At 39.9% G+C, this 17873-nt stretch overlaps 1 protein-coding gene across 4 annotated transcripts in view; it reads left to right on the forward strand.

The window, feature by feature from the left end:
- LNPK (lunapark, ER junction formation factor) overlaps positions 1 to 17873 on the forward strand; it is a 39625-nt gene that overhangs the window by 3674 nt on the left and 18078 nt on the right. For 2 of the 4 annotated variants that reach the window (XM_035134879.2, XM_035134872.2), the window contains exons 2-6: positions 1001 to 1085; positions 3598 to 3639; positions 4786 to 4973; positions 9163 to 9221; positions 12687 to 12727. In XM_035134879.2, the coding sequence (XP_034990770.2) occupies positions 1059 to 1085; positions 3598 to 3639; positions 4786 to 4973; positions 9163 to 9221; positions 12687 to 12727 (357 nt within the window). In that variant the 5' untranslated portion in view covers positions 1001 to 1058. Of the gene's footprint in view, positions 1 to 1000; positions 1086 to 3594; positions 3640 to 4785; positions 4974 to 9162; positions 9222 to 12686; positions 12728 to 17873 lie in introns of all 4 variants that reach the window. The other 2 variants (XM_035134863.2, XM_035134854.2) reach the window with 1 other exon arrangement.

Here is a 17873-nt window from a genome sequence, read left to right on the forward strand (position 1 = left end):
ACTAGCCTTGAAGCATCCATGATTGATACTGTGTTGTTTTCTAGCATGTGAATAAGTTTTGGTAGCTTTATCGGAATAAATCTGCATAGATTTGTTTTTAGAATTACCTTAACTTATAAAAGTTAAAAATGTTAATTTCTTGGACAGCATCTAGGAAGATTTTCTTCCTTTTCATTCCTGCTGGCAATAAGACCACTGGTTTCTATTGTGGAAACACAAATAATTGCTCTGATCCTATTAGTTAGTAACTGACTGACAGCTCTATTCTATACATGTCTACTCAGAGGTAAGCCCCATTTATTTGGCTTACTCTCAGGTAAGTGTGTTTATGATTGCAGCCTTTTGAGTGGCATGTGTAGGCTATTATGATACGATGTGGTGCTTTCTGTCCAGCTTGCAGAGAAACCCCCATGTCAGAAACCCTGTTCCACAATTTGCATTGACAGGTATTCTATATTCTCTTGGCCATTATGCCAAGAAATTGAAGTACCATTAAAAATACTTTGAGGCAAGTGAATTAATTTGAGTTGTCTTACACCATATTTGCATTAATGGAAGTCTGGAATTTCAATAACATTTATCTGATACTTGCACAAAGTTCATAATAAAATTAATATTGAAATTCTTGCAAAATATTATTCATTTCTGAGACATCTCATTGTAGATCTGCAGTTACCAACCTAGTCACCTGATTTTAATTTTAAGATTTGCTTATAATTTATGGAGTAGAATTGTATAGTGCTCTTCTGGCTATGTGGTATTGTAGGGTGTGGGTTCTTTTAATGACTTCAGATTTGCAAAACAGAATATACAATCTGAAGCATAACGTGAAACACATGTATGTGAAGTTAGAATGTGATGGAAAATATGGAAACTATAGGCCGTGTATGTTTTGCCATATAATTGTGTGGGTGACTAGAATGCTGTTTGAAATATCTTTATACTTCTTGGATTACACCGCTGGTGTATTTTTAATTAAACACAAATGCTTTAATTCTAGCTGTGAATTCCATTACAAGATTGGTTATAAGTTACCAAAACGACCTGTCTTCACAAATATGGGTGGAATCATTTCCAGATGGCGGGTAAGTAAATCTTCTCAACTAGAGGTGCACATTTTTGTAATGCAAGAACACTGTTTCAAATGCTGTTTGTAAGTAATTTGCTGTGATGCAGAGCCGAGTACAGAACTTGTTCTGTGTGCCTAGGTCAAGAGATTTTTCTGACATTCATCGCACATGTTGTACTTTATCAGTGTACTGGATCAGTCTTAAGGTACTCTTATTTCTGTTTGAATGGTGTGCCTTCAAAACAAAACATGATACCGGAATTTTGACATTGCAGAATGACTTCTCACAGGTCTCCAAATGTGCCCAAAGTAGCCGTCTTTTCCTGAACGGTGGCAAGAATGCAAGATAAAGTTACCTGTACTTGGGCTGCAACTGCAAAACCTAATCTGCTCAGCTGGGAAAGAATAGGGTAGAACAGGATAGACGTCTCCCTCCACCCAGCCAAAAATAGCTCCATCAGCCTCCAGCCATGGAGTGATGCTGTTGTCACTCCTCTGATGCTGAGCTCCCGGTTTTGCCTGTCAGTTGAATTCCCACTGACAGTAGCTCATGGAAAGTACCAAAAGGAGGTGTTTCAGGGGAGAAGGTGGGGCTGAGCTGGTTTGGGATCTGCTGGACCCTGGGTGTCCCCATTGTCACCACCCAATAGCATCAGGCCTGATTGTTATGCCAGCTTCGAGCGGGCCAAGTGCGGAGCAGGGGTTTATCTGCCCCCCCCGGCAAACTTCCACCCTGTCCAGCTTAGTGGCACAGCTGCTACACTGCTGTCATACCACTGCCTGACAAGGGATAGGATTGCACTCTTTGTAAATTGAAGTCAGTCGGCTTAAGTATGTTTTTTATTTTGTTGGGATTATATTTAGTTCTATTTGGAGGAGATGCCTTGGGCAGAAGATGTGGAAGAGTATGCCATCAACAGTCAAGCACTAATCAAGTAGCTGTTCATTGTCTATAAAACAAGTATTTGTTGGCATGAAATCATCTGAGTGTTTCGTAAGCCAGTTTTGTGACCTCTGAAAAATAGCCTGTGGAGCAGCATGACCTTTCTGTTAATGAGAAGCCCACCTTTATTTGTTTTGGATCACAATTAACTGTTTTTGAACAATGAACAAAAAATAGTACTTGCTTAGTATTCAGAATATATCTGTCAGCTTTATAAAAACCCTGTAAAGTAGGCCATTATCATCACCCTTGGTTACAGATCAGAGAAGGGGAAGGGGAGCTCTGGCTGCGAGGACAGTAGCTCGGATTAGAGTTGTTAAGTCCCAATCCTGCTAAAATTAGTCAAGGTGATGGCCTGTTGAGAGCACCTGAATGAATTCCCTTGGTGTTCACTTGAATTGTGAATATGATAGCATTGAACCGGCATATGTAAACCCATAAATATCATTGGAAAGTAGCCTGTTACTCAGTTCAGGAAAGGAAAGGTTTGCCTCCATCATGAGCTGAGCAGGTGAAACCGTTTCCCCCTGATTTCCCCCTGTAGATCCCTGTTCCCCTGAAAAGCTGCTTCAGAGGGTCAGAGGAGCTGCCAAGGGGAAGGAGGAACTGGTGCAAGTCACACCTCCAGGCTATTTCTCCTGGAGCATCCATAGTATCTTAGCTCTTTCTGCCAATACAAATCTGTCTCCAACGATAGTCTCATGTTCTCTATTTTTTTTGTTTTTTTATAGATTAAGATCAGGCAGGTACATTTTAACTTCAAATAGTCCATTGTCTTCTTCTCAAGTTTATTTTCACCTTCCTGTCCTGGAGTCTTGAGCCAAAAACCACATTATTATTTTTTTGAAAGACCTAAGGACATTAAGACAATTTCAAGGAAGGTTCACCAGGTTCCTCCTTTCAGCTACTTATTTGCAGCATGGCGGTGTGTTTGCTGAATTTGAATAAGCAGGGTTGAGAGAACAAACTTTGAAATACATATATGCCATGGTTTTATTATATAAATGCTATTTTCAAATATGAGAATCAGTTAAAATTTCCCTGTGCTTCTTTTGTTTTCTTTCCCCCTTCATTTGTTCATACATTTTCAGTTTTACAACTTTCTTCACTTCCTGGTGAACTTTCACATATCCTTAACTGATTTACTGCATTTGTGCACCAGAGCATTGATCCATAAGACCAATGCTGTTCTATGTGTGTATGGTATAGAATGTGCTACTCTTGAAATTCCTCCACTACTCTGTAAATGTTGATGATAGTCTTCATATTACGTTCCTTTCCTCATATAATCTGAGGGAGGGATATTTGATTATTGGAAAAACCGTGAAGCTTTTGTTTTAAATGCTTCTCTAAGTATGCTGTTGCTTGTCACTTGTGGTATATATCATGTTGGCATGATGTGACTGAGGAACTTGAGATGGTAATATTCAAAATGAGATTTGAAAATATGTAGTGCAGTACTCTATGTAGTGCTAATCATAACATTTCCCTACAAATCTGATATTCAGTTGTTGTCTACATGTTTATTATTACTTAGATATTGAGGGCAAATTTTCACAGCTTTTTTTCTTTCCCTTGTAAGCAGACAAAGTCTTCCACAATAGAAGTATTGGAAAAAATAGATAAGGTATGTTTGATTTCTTATAGCTTGCTTTAAGAGCTAAATCTAAGAATCTTAACATTCTTTCAGGTGTCAGCAGTTGCCTGTTATGGTTGGAATTGGACCCTGCCATTACATTAAGGCTGGTTCTATGAAGGAATGGCAAATAGATCACAAAGTTTAATATACTTGATATCAGCGGTACCTTCTCAGATAATAAGTTGTAAGGGGTCTAAAAATCTGTTTAGAAAGAACTGTTTTGATTGTTGCATTAAACATGCAGTTCATTTTAAACTATAGTTTAATGTGAATGAACAACAAACTGAGACATGCTGCTGCTTAAGCCATTGTTTTAAAATTAGCTATTGTCTAAAGTGACGTGCAAACTGGGCCGATGTTTACAACATATGTTATGTGGGTAAACACTGACCATGATTCAAATAAGGGAAAAAGAGTGTGCAGGGAAACAGCAAACCAACTGGTTTTTTGGATGCTGTCCCTGCCACCCTTGTTCCAAATGCCAACAATTTAAGACAGGCATAGGCAAACTCGGCCCTCCAGATGTTTTGGGACTACAACTCCCATCATCCCTAGCTAACAGGACCAGTGGTCAGGGATGATGGGAGTTGTAGTCCCAAAACATCTGGAGGGCCGAGTTTGTCTATGCCTGATTTAAGACCATGCTTGCCCACCCATATAGTAATTGTTGGCACAGTCAGTGCTTAGAAGAACAGTCAACTTTCCTTTTAATTTACAAATACTTACATGATCGTTGGTTACTCCAAGTAACTGGCTATTTACAAGCCTTATATGGCAGCCAACAATGCTTTCTAGGAGTGAAGTGCTTTTTTTTAGAAATAGGAAAAAAAGCGAAAACCTTGGGTTGATAAGGCCAGCATAATTTCATTCATCTTCATCCCAATCACAGGATTCCCTATGCTTCTCCCTGCTCCCCCATGCGCAGTGTGCAGAAGATTGCCCCTGTGCGAGGGCAGCACATGTGTGTTGCTACATACCACTCACAGATCACATCATGCCTTTGGTTAAATAAACCAAGGATGTTAAGTATATTTATTACCTGGCTTCATTCTTCTGTCTCAAGATAAAATGGCTGGAATGTACAATCTTGGCACATGAGGTTAAATGCTCAAAAGATTTGTTTTTAATTTACAGGATATCCAGGCGCTAGAAGAGTTTAGAGAGAAAAACCAGAGGCAGCAGAAGCTATGGGTTGGAAGGTTTATCCTCTATTCATCTGTTCTCTACCTTATTAGCTGTCTAATTATCTATTTGTGGTATCTGCCTGATGAGTGGACAGCAAGGTTCGTCATGACTCTTCCACTGTTTGCATTTCCACTGATGTAAGTAAAACATGACTTCTTTGCAAGCTCCTTTTTTCTAGTGGTGATGCTTAGTGAGTTGTAGTACAGGGTGTATATATTTCACAGTTTTAGAGTTGTCATAATTTACAGGTGTTTTTTTTGAAAAGGTTAATGTAGCAGAATATCTCTACATAAGAGACCTGTGGATCATACCAAAAGCCTTTCTAGCACAGCATCTTGTCTTCCATGTTTTCTCACCAGATGCCTTTGGGAAGCCCACAAGCAGGATATGAGGGCAATAGCACTCTCCTGTTTGGGTACCCCAGAAACTGGTATGTAGAATTATGTTGCCATTTTCTAAGGTCCTCTATGAATTCATCTAATCCTCTTTAAAAGCCATCAGAGTTGATGGCTGTCATTGAAATCTAAACTGGTGTGCATATTTCTGAAAGAGCAGATTTCTGAAGCATAAGGTAATTATTTTGATTTCTGAATAGCTTTTAAGTTAAACCATTTCAAGCTGCAACATCATTGTGCATAAAAGTTAACTGAAACACATAATGAGAGCAGTTTGGAATATTGGACTGAGATTGCTAATGGGTGATGGACTTCAAGAAGATACAACTGGTGTGGGCAGAAAATATAGGCACTGAGACAACCCTTCACAAAGTTTTGTCAATTTTTGCTTCCTCACCCTTCCACCTTCAGACTTGCCCACTTAAATGAAATTGGGTTAAGGGCTGCTTCCTGTTCTAGAGAGAAGGGGAAAGGCCATTCTGAGAAACCGGACAGAGGACTTGGTTTTGCCACTACAATTTGCTCCTTCAATGCAGTCTATTGTTTAAAAATTAATAATTCAGTATTGTAAGTTGTTTGACAACTTTATTTTATATTTTATATGAGCTATTTTCTTGTTTGTTAGATGCTAGAGCCAGATCATCTTGGTTTGAGGATTTCGCAAATGCAAATCTGTATTGCTATTTGAAAAGTCCAGCATCCATGAACAGCAAGTGATTAGTTAGCAAAATCTACTCAGACTGACCCAGTTGGATAATCTGATCATAGGGACACTCCTTTGGCTTTTTAATGCACAGGAATCTAATGCTTATGTAACACAATTGGTTGCTTTTTGAGTCTCTTGTTACTAGTGAAACTATTTAGTGGGAAATTTATATTTCGAGTGTATCCATATTTTTACTTACCCTGCCTGGTCCAAGCCAAATTTATTTATACAGTGGGACCTCGACTTACGAATTTAATCCGTTCTGAATGCACACTCGTAGGTCGAAAACTTTGTAAGTCAAGTTTCCCATAGGAAAAGCTGTTTCCCATGGGAATGCATTGGAAACGGAAAAATCCGTAAGTCAAGGAAACCGCATCTAAAAACTCGTAAGTCGAGGAAACCGCATCTAGCCGCGAATGGGTTTTCCGTTTGGATGTCGAAAAAAATCGTACGCGCGCAGCCACTTTTCCCGCTCGTAACTCGAAAACGTCGGATGTTGAATAGCTTGTAAGTCGAGGTCCCACTGTATTTAATATTAGAGGACCTTTATAATGATTGCCTCTGGCTATGAAATATTCTCCCCAAGGAAGCTAACCTAGTGCCCTCATAGTTGTCTTTTCCGCACCAGGTTAAGTTTTTTCTGTTCTCTTAGTAGGCCTTTGAAGAACTTGTTTCTAAGTCCCTGTGCTATGCTTGGTAATTTAGTGTGCATTTGAAGCTTGTTTTTGTTTTCTGCTGTATTTGGTGTATTGTTGTGTTGGTTTTGTATTTGTCTTTTATGCTGGTTGTCTCTTGTAGTACGGTTTTATTATTTTCAACTTTTGTATGTTTCCTAGAGAATTTATTGCAAAGCACCTTATGATGCAATAATTTTGCACACTTTTGTTAGCAATCTGTTTTGAGACAGACCTTTCAGAACTTGTTGTTAGTGGTGGCATATAGGGAACAAGATGCGACAGCTTCTCCCCTGAACACTTCCACGTTAATGTGAAGGGAGTGTTGTCACTGTTCAAGACACTGGTGTCTGCTGTTTGCCGAGTCTTGTGCTGGATCTTTGAGTGCATTTCAGTGTTCAGGTATGTTTGTAGGTATCCATCCCAGAACTTAAATTTCGACTTGTATGACTTGCAAAAAAATGCAGTCCCACCCTTCGTCTGTCCCCAGAATAGTTTAGTTTTTCTCCTTGCAGGAAATGAATGAATGGTAAGCAGTTGCCAGCTTGTCTTTGTTTGTGGTCAAGTTGTGGAGTTGCACCGTACATCTGGTGTGATCACCAGCACTAGTTCTAGACGTTTTTCATCCTTAAGCTAGTAAATTAAGTCTGCCTTTTCTAGTTGGCAGTTGTTCCCTGTTCAGCAACAGTTGTTGCTGTTTTGGCTTACTCTCGAGGGTCTGATTGTGTTACTAGTGCTGGCAAAATGAGCTGGCTTCCAGGAATATGTAGTTTGCCTAACTAGATGCCTGCATTTCAATTCCTGTTTGAAAAGTTGAGAAAATAACGACATGGTTTTACTTCTTTAAATCTAAAACATTGTACAAATTCATTATGCAAGGGTTTTCTTGAATAAATTGTTGAAAATAAACCTTCATTTTTGACTCTGCATACTAAAATGGTAATCAAAACATCAATACTTGTCTGATCTACTGTTCACTTGGAAAAAAGAAGTGATTGCTACAAACATTTATGCTTCTCTACTTGCACCTAAATAGTCTTTTCCTTGATCATGTATCTTGTGCAAAAGGTGTTTTGCAATTCATAGAATGAAATTGCTTGTAAAACTCTTGATCTAGTGTGACTTTCAAAACCCCCTCATTGTATTGGTCAGCCTGTATTCTGTCAGGGTCAAGTCAAAAGACTGTTTTGGCATGACAAAGTCTATTGAGGCTGCTGGTTTTTCCATGATAAAATGGCTGTTGTGGTCAAACTGATAATAGTGTAGGTATGGGCTGAGTTTTACTCATAGTGAAGTTGTTTGCTTCACAATGAACAGAGCTTGCAATTCAGAACAATTTGAGCGTCAGCATTGATCAGTACTCCTATGGAGTACAGTGGTACCTCGACTTACGAACGACTCGACAACCAAATTTTTCGACTTACAAATGGGGCAAATGGCCACACACTTACGAATTTCTCGACATCTGAACGGAAACCGCAGCGGTTTTAGATAGAGTTTTTTCGACTTACGAATTTTTAGATAGGGTTGCTTCGACTTCCGAATTTTTCCGTTTCCAATCCATTCCTATGGGAAATTGTGTTTCCAATGGCGCTTTTTGACTTACGAATTTTTCAACTTAAGAAGGTGCCTTCAGAACGGATTAAATTCGTAAGTCGAGGCACCACTGTACTGTGTTCAGTGTTCAGAGTGGTTTTGACAGTTGGGAAAGGAGATCTATGAATGCAGTAAAGAATTGATATAATGTAAGAGAATCGGTTGTTTGTTCCTGATGCTGGGTAAGCAGGACAGGTTAGGGTTTCTGCTGGTTTACCACCCACCTCACTGCCCAGCAGTCCTCCTCTCTAAGGATTCTCAGACTGCTGGTTTTGGGGGGACTTCAACATTCATGCCAATGCGGTTGGCTTTGGGATGGCTCAGGACTTTATGGTGGCCATGACACCATGGAGATGTCTCCACATGTCATCGGTCTAACGCATGTGGCAGGCCACACTGGGCCTTGTTTTCACAACTGGGAAGGAATTAGGGTTATCTGAAAGTGATCTGAAAGTCTAGACCAGGCATCCCCAAACTGCGGCCCTCCAGATGTTTTGGCCTACAACTCCCATGATCCTTAGCTAGCAGGATCAGTGGTCTGGGAAGATGGGAATTGTAGTCCAAAACATCTGGAGGGCCGAAGTTTGGGGATGCCTGGTCTAGACAGTATAAATATCCAAGTTGGGGCATGGGTTTGTTTGGAACACTTGTTATCATTCACATACTTACTTTGCACTCAAAGGATTTTATTTTGCAATCTGAACACTCTTTCTTTGAAACACTTTAAAAACAATCCATGTAAGGAACTCATTCCGCTAATATTAAATGAGGTTTCTGTGAAGCAAGCTGATTTGTCCCTAGTTGCTTTTTGAGACTAGCATTAATTGTGAAGTTTTAGATTAAGTTGGTATGTTAAAGTCTGCTGAGGAAGTTAATTCCATCCATAGTGAAGAATGGCACATTCAGTTTCATTTTGCCTAGATTTTAATAGTGGAAATTCTTTCTTTCCCCACAGAATTTGGTCCATAAGAACACTCCTCATTTTCTTCTTTTCTAAAAGAACAGAAAGAAACAGTAAGTGTATTTTTCCTTATTCCCCCCCAAAAATTTTTTGTTAGCCTAAGCATGGGACTGTATAGATACAATTACCGTACATAACCTATAGTTGTCTCGTGTTAAAATACCTTGTGGATTGTTTTGTAGGTGAGATTTATGAGTGAGTTTCTTTTAAGACCTCAGGAAATCTACTAAACCTTATAGTCAGTTATAAAATGGAAAATGAATATAAAATGTTTTGAAGATGAATGGATTAATTGTTAGGTACTTAAATGTGTCTGAAAGCTGAATAGCAAAGGATATTCAAATACACTTATCTTGCTATATTAATAGAAAGTAATTATGACTAATTTATCTTTTGGTAAATTCACAGTATTTTAGATACTCATGTATTGTACCCAATATACATCAAAGTATCACTGGAATTAAGGAAGTATGTGTTTGTTCTGAGTTATGAAGCAACCAGTGTGGTCTAATGGTTATTAGAACGTTGGTCTGGAGAACTGGAGAATTATATGCTCAGACACTATTTCTCAGTCTAACCTATCTCACAGGATTGTTGTGAAGCTAAAATGGTGAGAGGAATGGGAACCAACTTCATTTTGGAAGGAAGTTGAGATGTATAATAATATATACATTATATATATAATATATATAATAATAACAATAACAACAACAGCATGGATTCAATCTGAAGTTGGATGCAGCCTTAGCAGGACTGTCCTAGGGTAACCTACTGAAGACCCTTTTCGTGCCTTGGTTATTAAAGTTGTTGTTGTTTAGTCGTTTAGTCGTGTCCGACTCTTCGTGACCCCATGGACCATAGCACGCCAGGCACTCCTGTCTTGCACTGCCTCCCGCAGTTTGGTCAAACTCATGTTCGTAGCTTCGAGAACACTGTCCAACCATCTCGTCCTCTGTCGTCCCCTTCTCCTTGTGCCCTCAATCTTTCCCAACATCAGGGTCTTTTCCAAGGATTCTTCTCTTCTCATGAGGTGGCCAAAGTATTGGAGCCTCAGCTTCACAATCTGTCCTTCCAATGAGCACTCAGGGCTGATTTACTTCAGAATGGATAGGTTTGATCTTCTTGCAGTCCATGGGACTCTCAAGAGTCTCCTCCAGCACCATAATTCAAAAGCATCAATTCTTATTAAAGAGTTCCTGGGTTTGTTGTCCTCACTTGAATGACAATTGTGCCCGCAGAAAGAGTCTGGTTTAGAATCCCATGAGCTACTGTTAAACATGATTCAGTTCTCCAAGAACCTGATAAAAGAGTCTTATACTTAATCTTTGTTGGTCTATGATTGATAAAATTCTTTTAAAAGGTGAGTTAGAACTCAGGTGGTGGAATTGACTCTCAAAGGCTGTATTGATGTCATGACAGCAGTGCAGGTTAAAATATTAATTGCAGCTTCCTCTCTTTATTTTGCTACTTTTAAGTTCTGCTCATTAATGAATTTTGCCCCGCTAAGGCAAATCTACCTGGAGGTAATGTGGACTGAGCCCATGAGCTTACTAGGGAAATGAGAGGAACCCCAGGTTTGAGAGTTATTTCTTATGCAGCCTCTCTCATGCCAGTGGCTTGTGGCTGAAATCTGTTGTGCATTTGCCATATTCACAGTCACATAGGTGCAAGCATTGTTTGCAATATAAGTGACTGTAAAAGTCACTTGTGCACTTCTATTATGCATTTCTTCCTTGGAGCTTAAAACTGCAACAACCCAGTGAGAGTGGTTTTACCCAAGGCCAGTTAGCAAGCTTCACGGTGAAGATGCCAACCTGGTTTTTCCCGTTTCATGCAACATCCAGTCCCTTTGTTGCATTAGCTCTCTCTATTTCCAGAACCTTGTTTGAATGGTTTATCATAGCCTTTGTCCACCTGGTACTCTCCTGGTACTGTTTTGGACAGTAAGTCCCATCAGCCACCACCACATGTAGTCCAGAACATTTGGAGGATGCCAAGTTGGCAAAGGCTGTTTTATAACAAACCTGTTACATTTCATAGTTTGATGCCCTTCACAAGATGTTTCTCTGTTCATTACTGCATCTTGACACGCTCCTTTCTGCTTAAACCCTTAAAAGCCTACTGCTCCACCAACTCTGTTGGTGTGGTAGGCCCTTTACAGAACTAATACAGGCCCTCACTGGAGGGCTTGCAACAGATCTGTATTACTACTACTTTGATAGTGGCTTCCTACATTGAGTTTATTGAGTTTGAAAATGGAATGGTGTTAACTTAATGAAAAATCCCACATGCATTTCCATCCCGCCCCCGCCCCCCCCAAAAGAGGTTTAGCAAAGTGTTAAAACTGCATTTTATACAGTCTGTGATAGTGTTTCTTTTCTTATATCTCAGTAGAATGGCTTTCCGACTAGCAGTAACTTGTTTAGGCAAAAAGAGATTTTATTAATTGTGAATCTCTGATAACACACACTAATTCTGGGGGTGAAATTTAACAGTTTATATTGAGAAGCTTATTTTCATTTTTGTATTTTATTTTACGGAATTTATATACTGCCCTCCATCAAATGATCACGGCTGTGTGCAGTATAAAGACACAAAAATATATAACATAATAACAGACAAAACAACACACCCACCCCAGTCTAAAAGGCCATAAATTAATTTGCTAAAGGCCTGTGTGAAGAGGAATGTTTTTGCCTGGTGGCTAAAGGCATGTAATGAAGGCGCCAGGTGAGTCTACCTGGGAAGAGCATTCCATGAATGGGAAGCTGCTACAGAAAAGGCCCATTCTCATGTTGACACTCTCTGGATGTCTCATGGAGGAAGAAGGGCCTTTGATGATGATTTCAGGGTCTGGGTCAGTTCATATGGAGAGAGGTGGTTCTTGAGGTATCGCAGTCTTGAGCCGTTTAAGGTGTTATAGATGAACACCAGCACTTTGAATTGGGTGTGGAAACTAGTTGACAGCAAGTGCAGTCGGGCCAGGATTGGTGTAATATGCTCAAACCATCTTGACCTGGTGAGCAGCCTTGCCACTGAATTCTGCACCAACTGAAAATTCCGAACCATCTTAAGGAAGTAGCCCCATGTTTAATATGTATAACTCATTGCAGTACTCTTACTTAACCTTCAGCCAAATGCACATCTTTATTAAGTGGCATGCCTTCATCCACAGCTTCACATCAATATTTTTGCCTTTTTTATTGAAGTTCTTATGATGGGTCAAAACAATTTTAGTTCTAATAGCAGCTTGATTGATAAAGTGTTACGTTAAAAGGGTTCATATTTCACCACATTCAGTTGCAGTAAAAATGGTAAACTGCTTGTGAATGATGCATCTTAAAAAAACCTCTTCCATTAATTAACCAAGAGATAGGGGGTTTGCTAATGTTATACTCGAATGCTGGCCAACATATTGTATTCAAATTCAGAGTATGAATGTTTTTATTTATTGCATATGCATGCATATTTGACATGTCACCTTGGTATTAAATATTGATTTAAATCTTCTTCTTTAGATGAAGCTTTAGAAGTTCTGAAAGCCGAGAAGAAAAAAATAGTAAGTGTGTAAATTTATAAAGACGGCTTGGGAAAATCTTACCTGTAATATCTCGTCAAATAAACTGTATAAGTTAACCGCATTCGATTGGGCTGAATGGATGAAATCCAGTTTTGTGTGAGTGCCTCCTCCCCCCTCACAATGAGATTTCCTTCAAATCTTAGAGCAGATTTGGGGGGCATGGAGGCTGGAAGGGGTAGGATAAGAAGTGGTTGGGTTTTGCTCTGTGAACATAAGTCAAGTGCACAGATACCCTGCCCCCCCCCATTTGCTGGGTATGCAATAGTTGGGCTCAAAATATGGCAGATAGCCACTTTCTGTTTTTCAGTGTTTATCATGCAATTTTACAGATAACTGTTTTTAAAAGGCAAAATAATATGAACCTGGCTAGGATTGTATTGTGCAGGTCCTGAACTGAATACTAACAAAGTAGAAATGAAATGCTTTGTGTTCAAACAGAAACTTTGCTTTTTGCTACACCACCTTTTTGGTGTAGAAAAGGAGAAAAAGAACAATAGCGGAAGTAATTCACATACCCACACAAAGCTGTATGTAGAATTAGAGCTAAGAATACAAGCTAGCCAGCAACCCTAAGTCTTAAAAATGGATCCAGGTAAAGATTGTCACAGTGGCCTCAAGTAATGCAGCAATCACCTCTTTTATTATTCAGTCATATATTCAGTTTTAAAATCACTACATCCAATCAGCTATCCACTACTCGGAAAACTTTTAAATATATGATCGGCAATGGAAGGGCACCTATTCCTTATGAATTGAACTGTCCTGATGGAAAATATCATTGAACTTCAGCGTTAGAAATGCACCCCGAACTTCAGGTCAGGTACCAGCAAACCTGTAAATTTTAGTCACATCTTTTCGGTTGAACTGTTTGGTCATCTCAGTCATATCCCTAAGCCATATCCAGCATTTTAACCTGTTAACAAATGTTGTTCTTTTAGTGTATATCAGGGTTAAGTCAACATGCCCTCCAAATGTTGTTTGGCTCCCAACAACATTAACCTTAGCCATCATGGGCAACGATCCGGGATGATGGGAGTTGTAGACTAGCAACATCTGGAGGCTCTTGCTTCAAACTATTGGAGGAAGCAAATTAGTTGGAGTTTGCAATTCATTCTACTGGTGGTTTGCTTTAAGAGACTGGAGAGTAGGGCGTGGCCAAGCACTTCTCACTCCCAGTCCATTAACCTTTGTAAGTTTGGACACCATTAATAAGTTGTTCCAATAGCAGAAGTTATTTTTAATGTATTTGCAGAGAATTTCCAGAGCACTTAATAATAGGAAAATATCTAAACAGTGCACGGATACTTTGACTATACAGTGGTACCTCGGTCTAAGTACACAATTGGTTCCGGAAGTCTGTACTTAACCTGAAGCGTACTTACCCTGAAGCGAACTTTCCCATTGAAAGTAATGGAAAGTGGATTAATCTGTTCCAGACAGTCCACGGAGTACTCAACCTGAAGCATACTTAACCCGAAGTATGAGTGTAATTGGTTCTGGAAGTCCGTACTTAACCTGAAGTGTACTTAACCTGAAGCGAACTTTCCAATTGAAAGTAATGGAAAGTGGACCAATCCGTTCCAGACGGGTCCGCAGAGCAAACCGAAGCGTACTTAAACCGAGGTATGACTGTATTTTTATTTGGTTGATCATGCACAGACTTATTAATTCTTACTAGTAGTAGGTGGAATGCATGTAGGCTGTTGGATGCCAGAATTAATGTTTAATCAGGCACTTTAAAATAAGTTTTAATCTTGATTTACTTAGAACTTAGACCCTATCTTTCTGCAAATCTGCTGCTGCTTAAAGATAATATGCCCCTAGGTCAGACATAGGCAACCTTGGCTCTCTAGATGTTTTGGAACTACAACTCCCATGATCCCTAGGTAACAGGGCCAATGGTCAGGGATCATGGGGGTGGTAGTTCCAAATCATCTAGAGAGCCAAGTTTGCCTATGCCTGCCCTAGGTAGATCAGGGCAGAAATCTGAAAATGTATCAGTAAATGTGAGGTGGTGCTGTCAGCTTCAGGAAGGAATGCCTGGAGAACACATTTTTGCACATCTGCTCACTTGTTAGAGCCAAATATGTACATATTTGTTAAGGGCACACCCCTTAATCTTAGAGGCTGTAGTTTGTTAAGGGTGCTGAATGTTAGGAGACCCTTATTTCCCTCAGAGAGCTACAATTTTCAGAGTTGTTCAACAGTCATTCATTTTTCCCAGGAAGTCTGCGCATTGTAGCTCTCCAATGGGAATAAGGGTCTCAACCACTCTCGGCACCCTTAAAAAACTAGTTTCCAGGATTCTTTGGCAGAAGCCATGACTGTCGAAAGTGGTATGATACCACTTTAAATGTTTAGCATAGATGAGTCCTTACTATAATATCACAAAGGCAGAACTAATTGAAAAGATAAAAGTATTTTACCTGCTTGTTTGTGTGAGTTGTATGTTCTCTACTGAAGTTTTCCTAGCTCAGTGTGTTTTGTAAATAAATAAATAAATAAATATATCTTGTGTTTCAAGTTCTCAGAACTGGTGGTGTAGTGCCTTCTGATGGGTGTTGCTGTTTTGGAAATAATACTTATTGTTGAGAAGTAGATATATGCAAGGTTGGGAACAGCCTGCACCCAGAGAGAGTGGTTGGAGGAGTTCAAGGCCTTGCCAGAGATATGCACACTTCTCCACATCATGGCTTCCAAATGGGAACAGGGTGGCTGAGTGCCACTGTTGGTGCATTCCAGTAGCTGTTGGAATACAACTCCCATCATTCCTTTCCATTGACTATGCTGGCTGGGGCTGATGGGCATCTGAGTCCTAAACAGCCAGGTTGGGCAAGGCTATTGTAACAGAACTTTTCGTGGTGTGTCCCTGAGAAATAAGTTTTCGTGGGAACACACAAATCCCTGCTGGGTAAACTTGTTCAGGTGAGATGCTTCCATGGCACATGTCAATTTGATTGAGGGAATCTTAATGGAATGAGATGGGTAGGTAGGTAGGTAGGTAGAGGTAGGTAGGTAAATAAATAAATAAATAAATAAATAAATAAATACAGGCTTTCCTTACAGTTGTGACTTCTGATTGTGTGGCCTTTAAAAGGGATTAGAAAAAAGCAGCTAGTTTAGTCTTCGATAAAGGGTTTTGAAAGGGCAAAAATGTTTTGTGGAAATGTTCTCCGTAACTTATAAGAATAAGAACCTATGTAAAAAGGTCAAGGGAAATACAGTTTGTGAGCCAATGAATTTTCTATGACCTTTCTTATGTACGTTTAGCTTTCAAGTAGCACTTGTGTCTTCCACATGCTAGTTACTTGTGCCAAATATTTTCCTCTGCCAATAAATATTATACAACTTTTGCCCAGAGATTGTTGAGGGCAGCAGCAGGTGGTGTGCCATGAATGTCCATGGCTCATTTTGTGGGGAGGAAATTGTGTACACCTTTAGAATTATTTTACTCTGCTGCTCCCCCACAAATCCTTTCTTTGGTACTGTTCCAGCGTATTGTGACAGCCATCTGTTTGGCAACATATATAAGGGCACTGAGTACATTTATTTATTTAACAAAATTTTAAAACAACTAGTTTATTGAAAACAACAACTCTCAAGCAGTTTACAAGTACATGATCAGATGTGGATTTTTAAATGTGTGCATTTTGGGAAATAAAAAATCTACTTAAAGAAGCAATTTAAGCTAAATAAGTGCTGAAAAAGGAAAGCGAGTAAAGTGTTACTCTTCTAACTCCCTCCCTCAGCTTTATGTACTTTTAAAGCAGGCACCCCCCCAAACTGTGGCCCTCCAGATGTTTTGGCCTACAACTGTATTGGGAAGTTTTTAATTTCTGATGTTTTCCTGTATGTAGGAAGCAACCCAGAGTGGCTGGGGCAACCCAGTCAAATGGGTGGGGTATAAGTAATTTATTACTATTACTATTATTACTATTACTATTAATTGTAATTAGCATGCAGAGGAAGGGCTGCAGCTCAATGGTAGACCATCTATTTACGTTCAGGAGTTCCCAGGTTCAATCCCCAATGTTTTCAGTTGGGACTGGGGAAGCTGCCCTCTCTCTAAACCTTGGAGAGCCACTGCCAGTCATTGCAGACACTGCAGAGCTAGACGGACCATTGGTCTGACAGTGTATCAGGCAGCTTCCTGTGTTACTATCCTGGAGCAGTGATGCCAGCTACATTGTTGATGATGCTGTTTGGGGCAAGCGTTGGAGGTGGGGGTGGAGGCAGAGGAAAATATCCTTCTCCCGTCCCTAACTGCTCTACTTGGCAAGGCAGTTTAGCTACTGAGTGGAATGTGCTCGGTAATGTGAGAGGTCACTACACTAGGAGTGATCGCCAAAGAGGAAAACTCCTGTAGCTGCTGTTGCCATCAGTACAGTTGTAGGGATTGGAACAGATCCTTAAGTTCTCTAATCCCTTTGGCAGTGGAGATGCTGATTTCAGTATAGGGCAATGTGAGATGTATTTTTGCTTGGAGTGCTTTAGGCTTTGCCTTTTGTTCGTTTGGGCAGTTAAGAAAATGGACTACAAATTTGAATCTAGGTTTGGGAGTGTTGAAAGGTAGTGGGAGAAGAGAGAAGCACAGGTGTGGTAGGGATGTAAATATCAGGGTTGGGGAGGTGAGGAGAAAGTGCTGAAGAATGAACTGGGTTGGGAGGTGGATGTGGGGCAAGGGGAGGAACGAATAGGGAGGACACAAGAGCCAAACCATAGGAAATCTGCTTCTTAATCTGCTAACCGGCTCACCAGTCCAGAATAATGTGATTCTAGATGTGTGTTTAAAAATGCTACTCATTTGGTTTCCCCAGTAGTTAAATGCTGCTGCCTAGAATATTTGAAACATCTTTCAGGCCTAGGAGTCTGAGTGATCTATTCTGAAGCATTCTTTCACTCTTTAGTACTTAGAGTATTACTTAGTTGGATATCATCTAGTATTCGTGGCTGAGCAAGCAGATGACTTACCATCAGGTAGATAGTTCTTGAAGGCTTCTTTAGATTATCTTGTGTGTTGCTCTAAGCTGCTACTTTAAATGAATTCAAATCTCCTTGAGCTGCACCCAAGGGTACTAAAGAAGCTTGCAAATGTAATCTTGGAGCCTCTGGCTATAATCTGAAG

The sequence above is a fragment of the Zootoca vivipara genome, chromosome 1, assembly GCF_963506605.1.
Source record: "Zootoca vivipara chromosome 1, rZooViv1.1, whole genome shotgun sequence".
In the NCBI taxonomy this organism is placed as follows: Eukaryota; Metazoa; Chordata; class Lepidosauria; order Squamata; family Lacertidae; genus Zootoca; species Zootoca vivipara.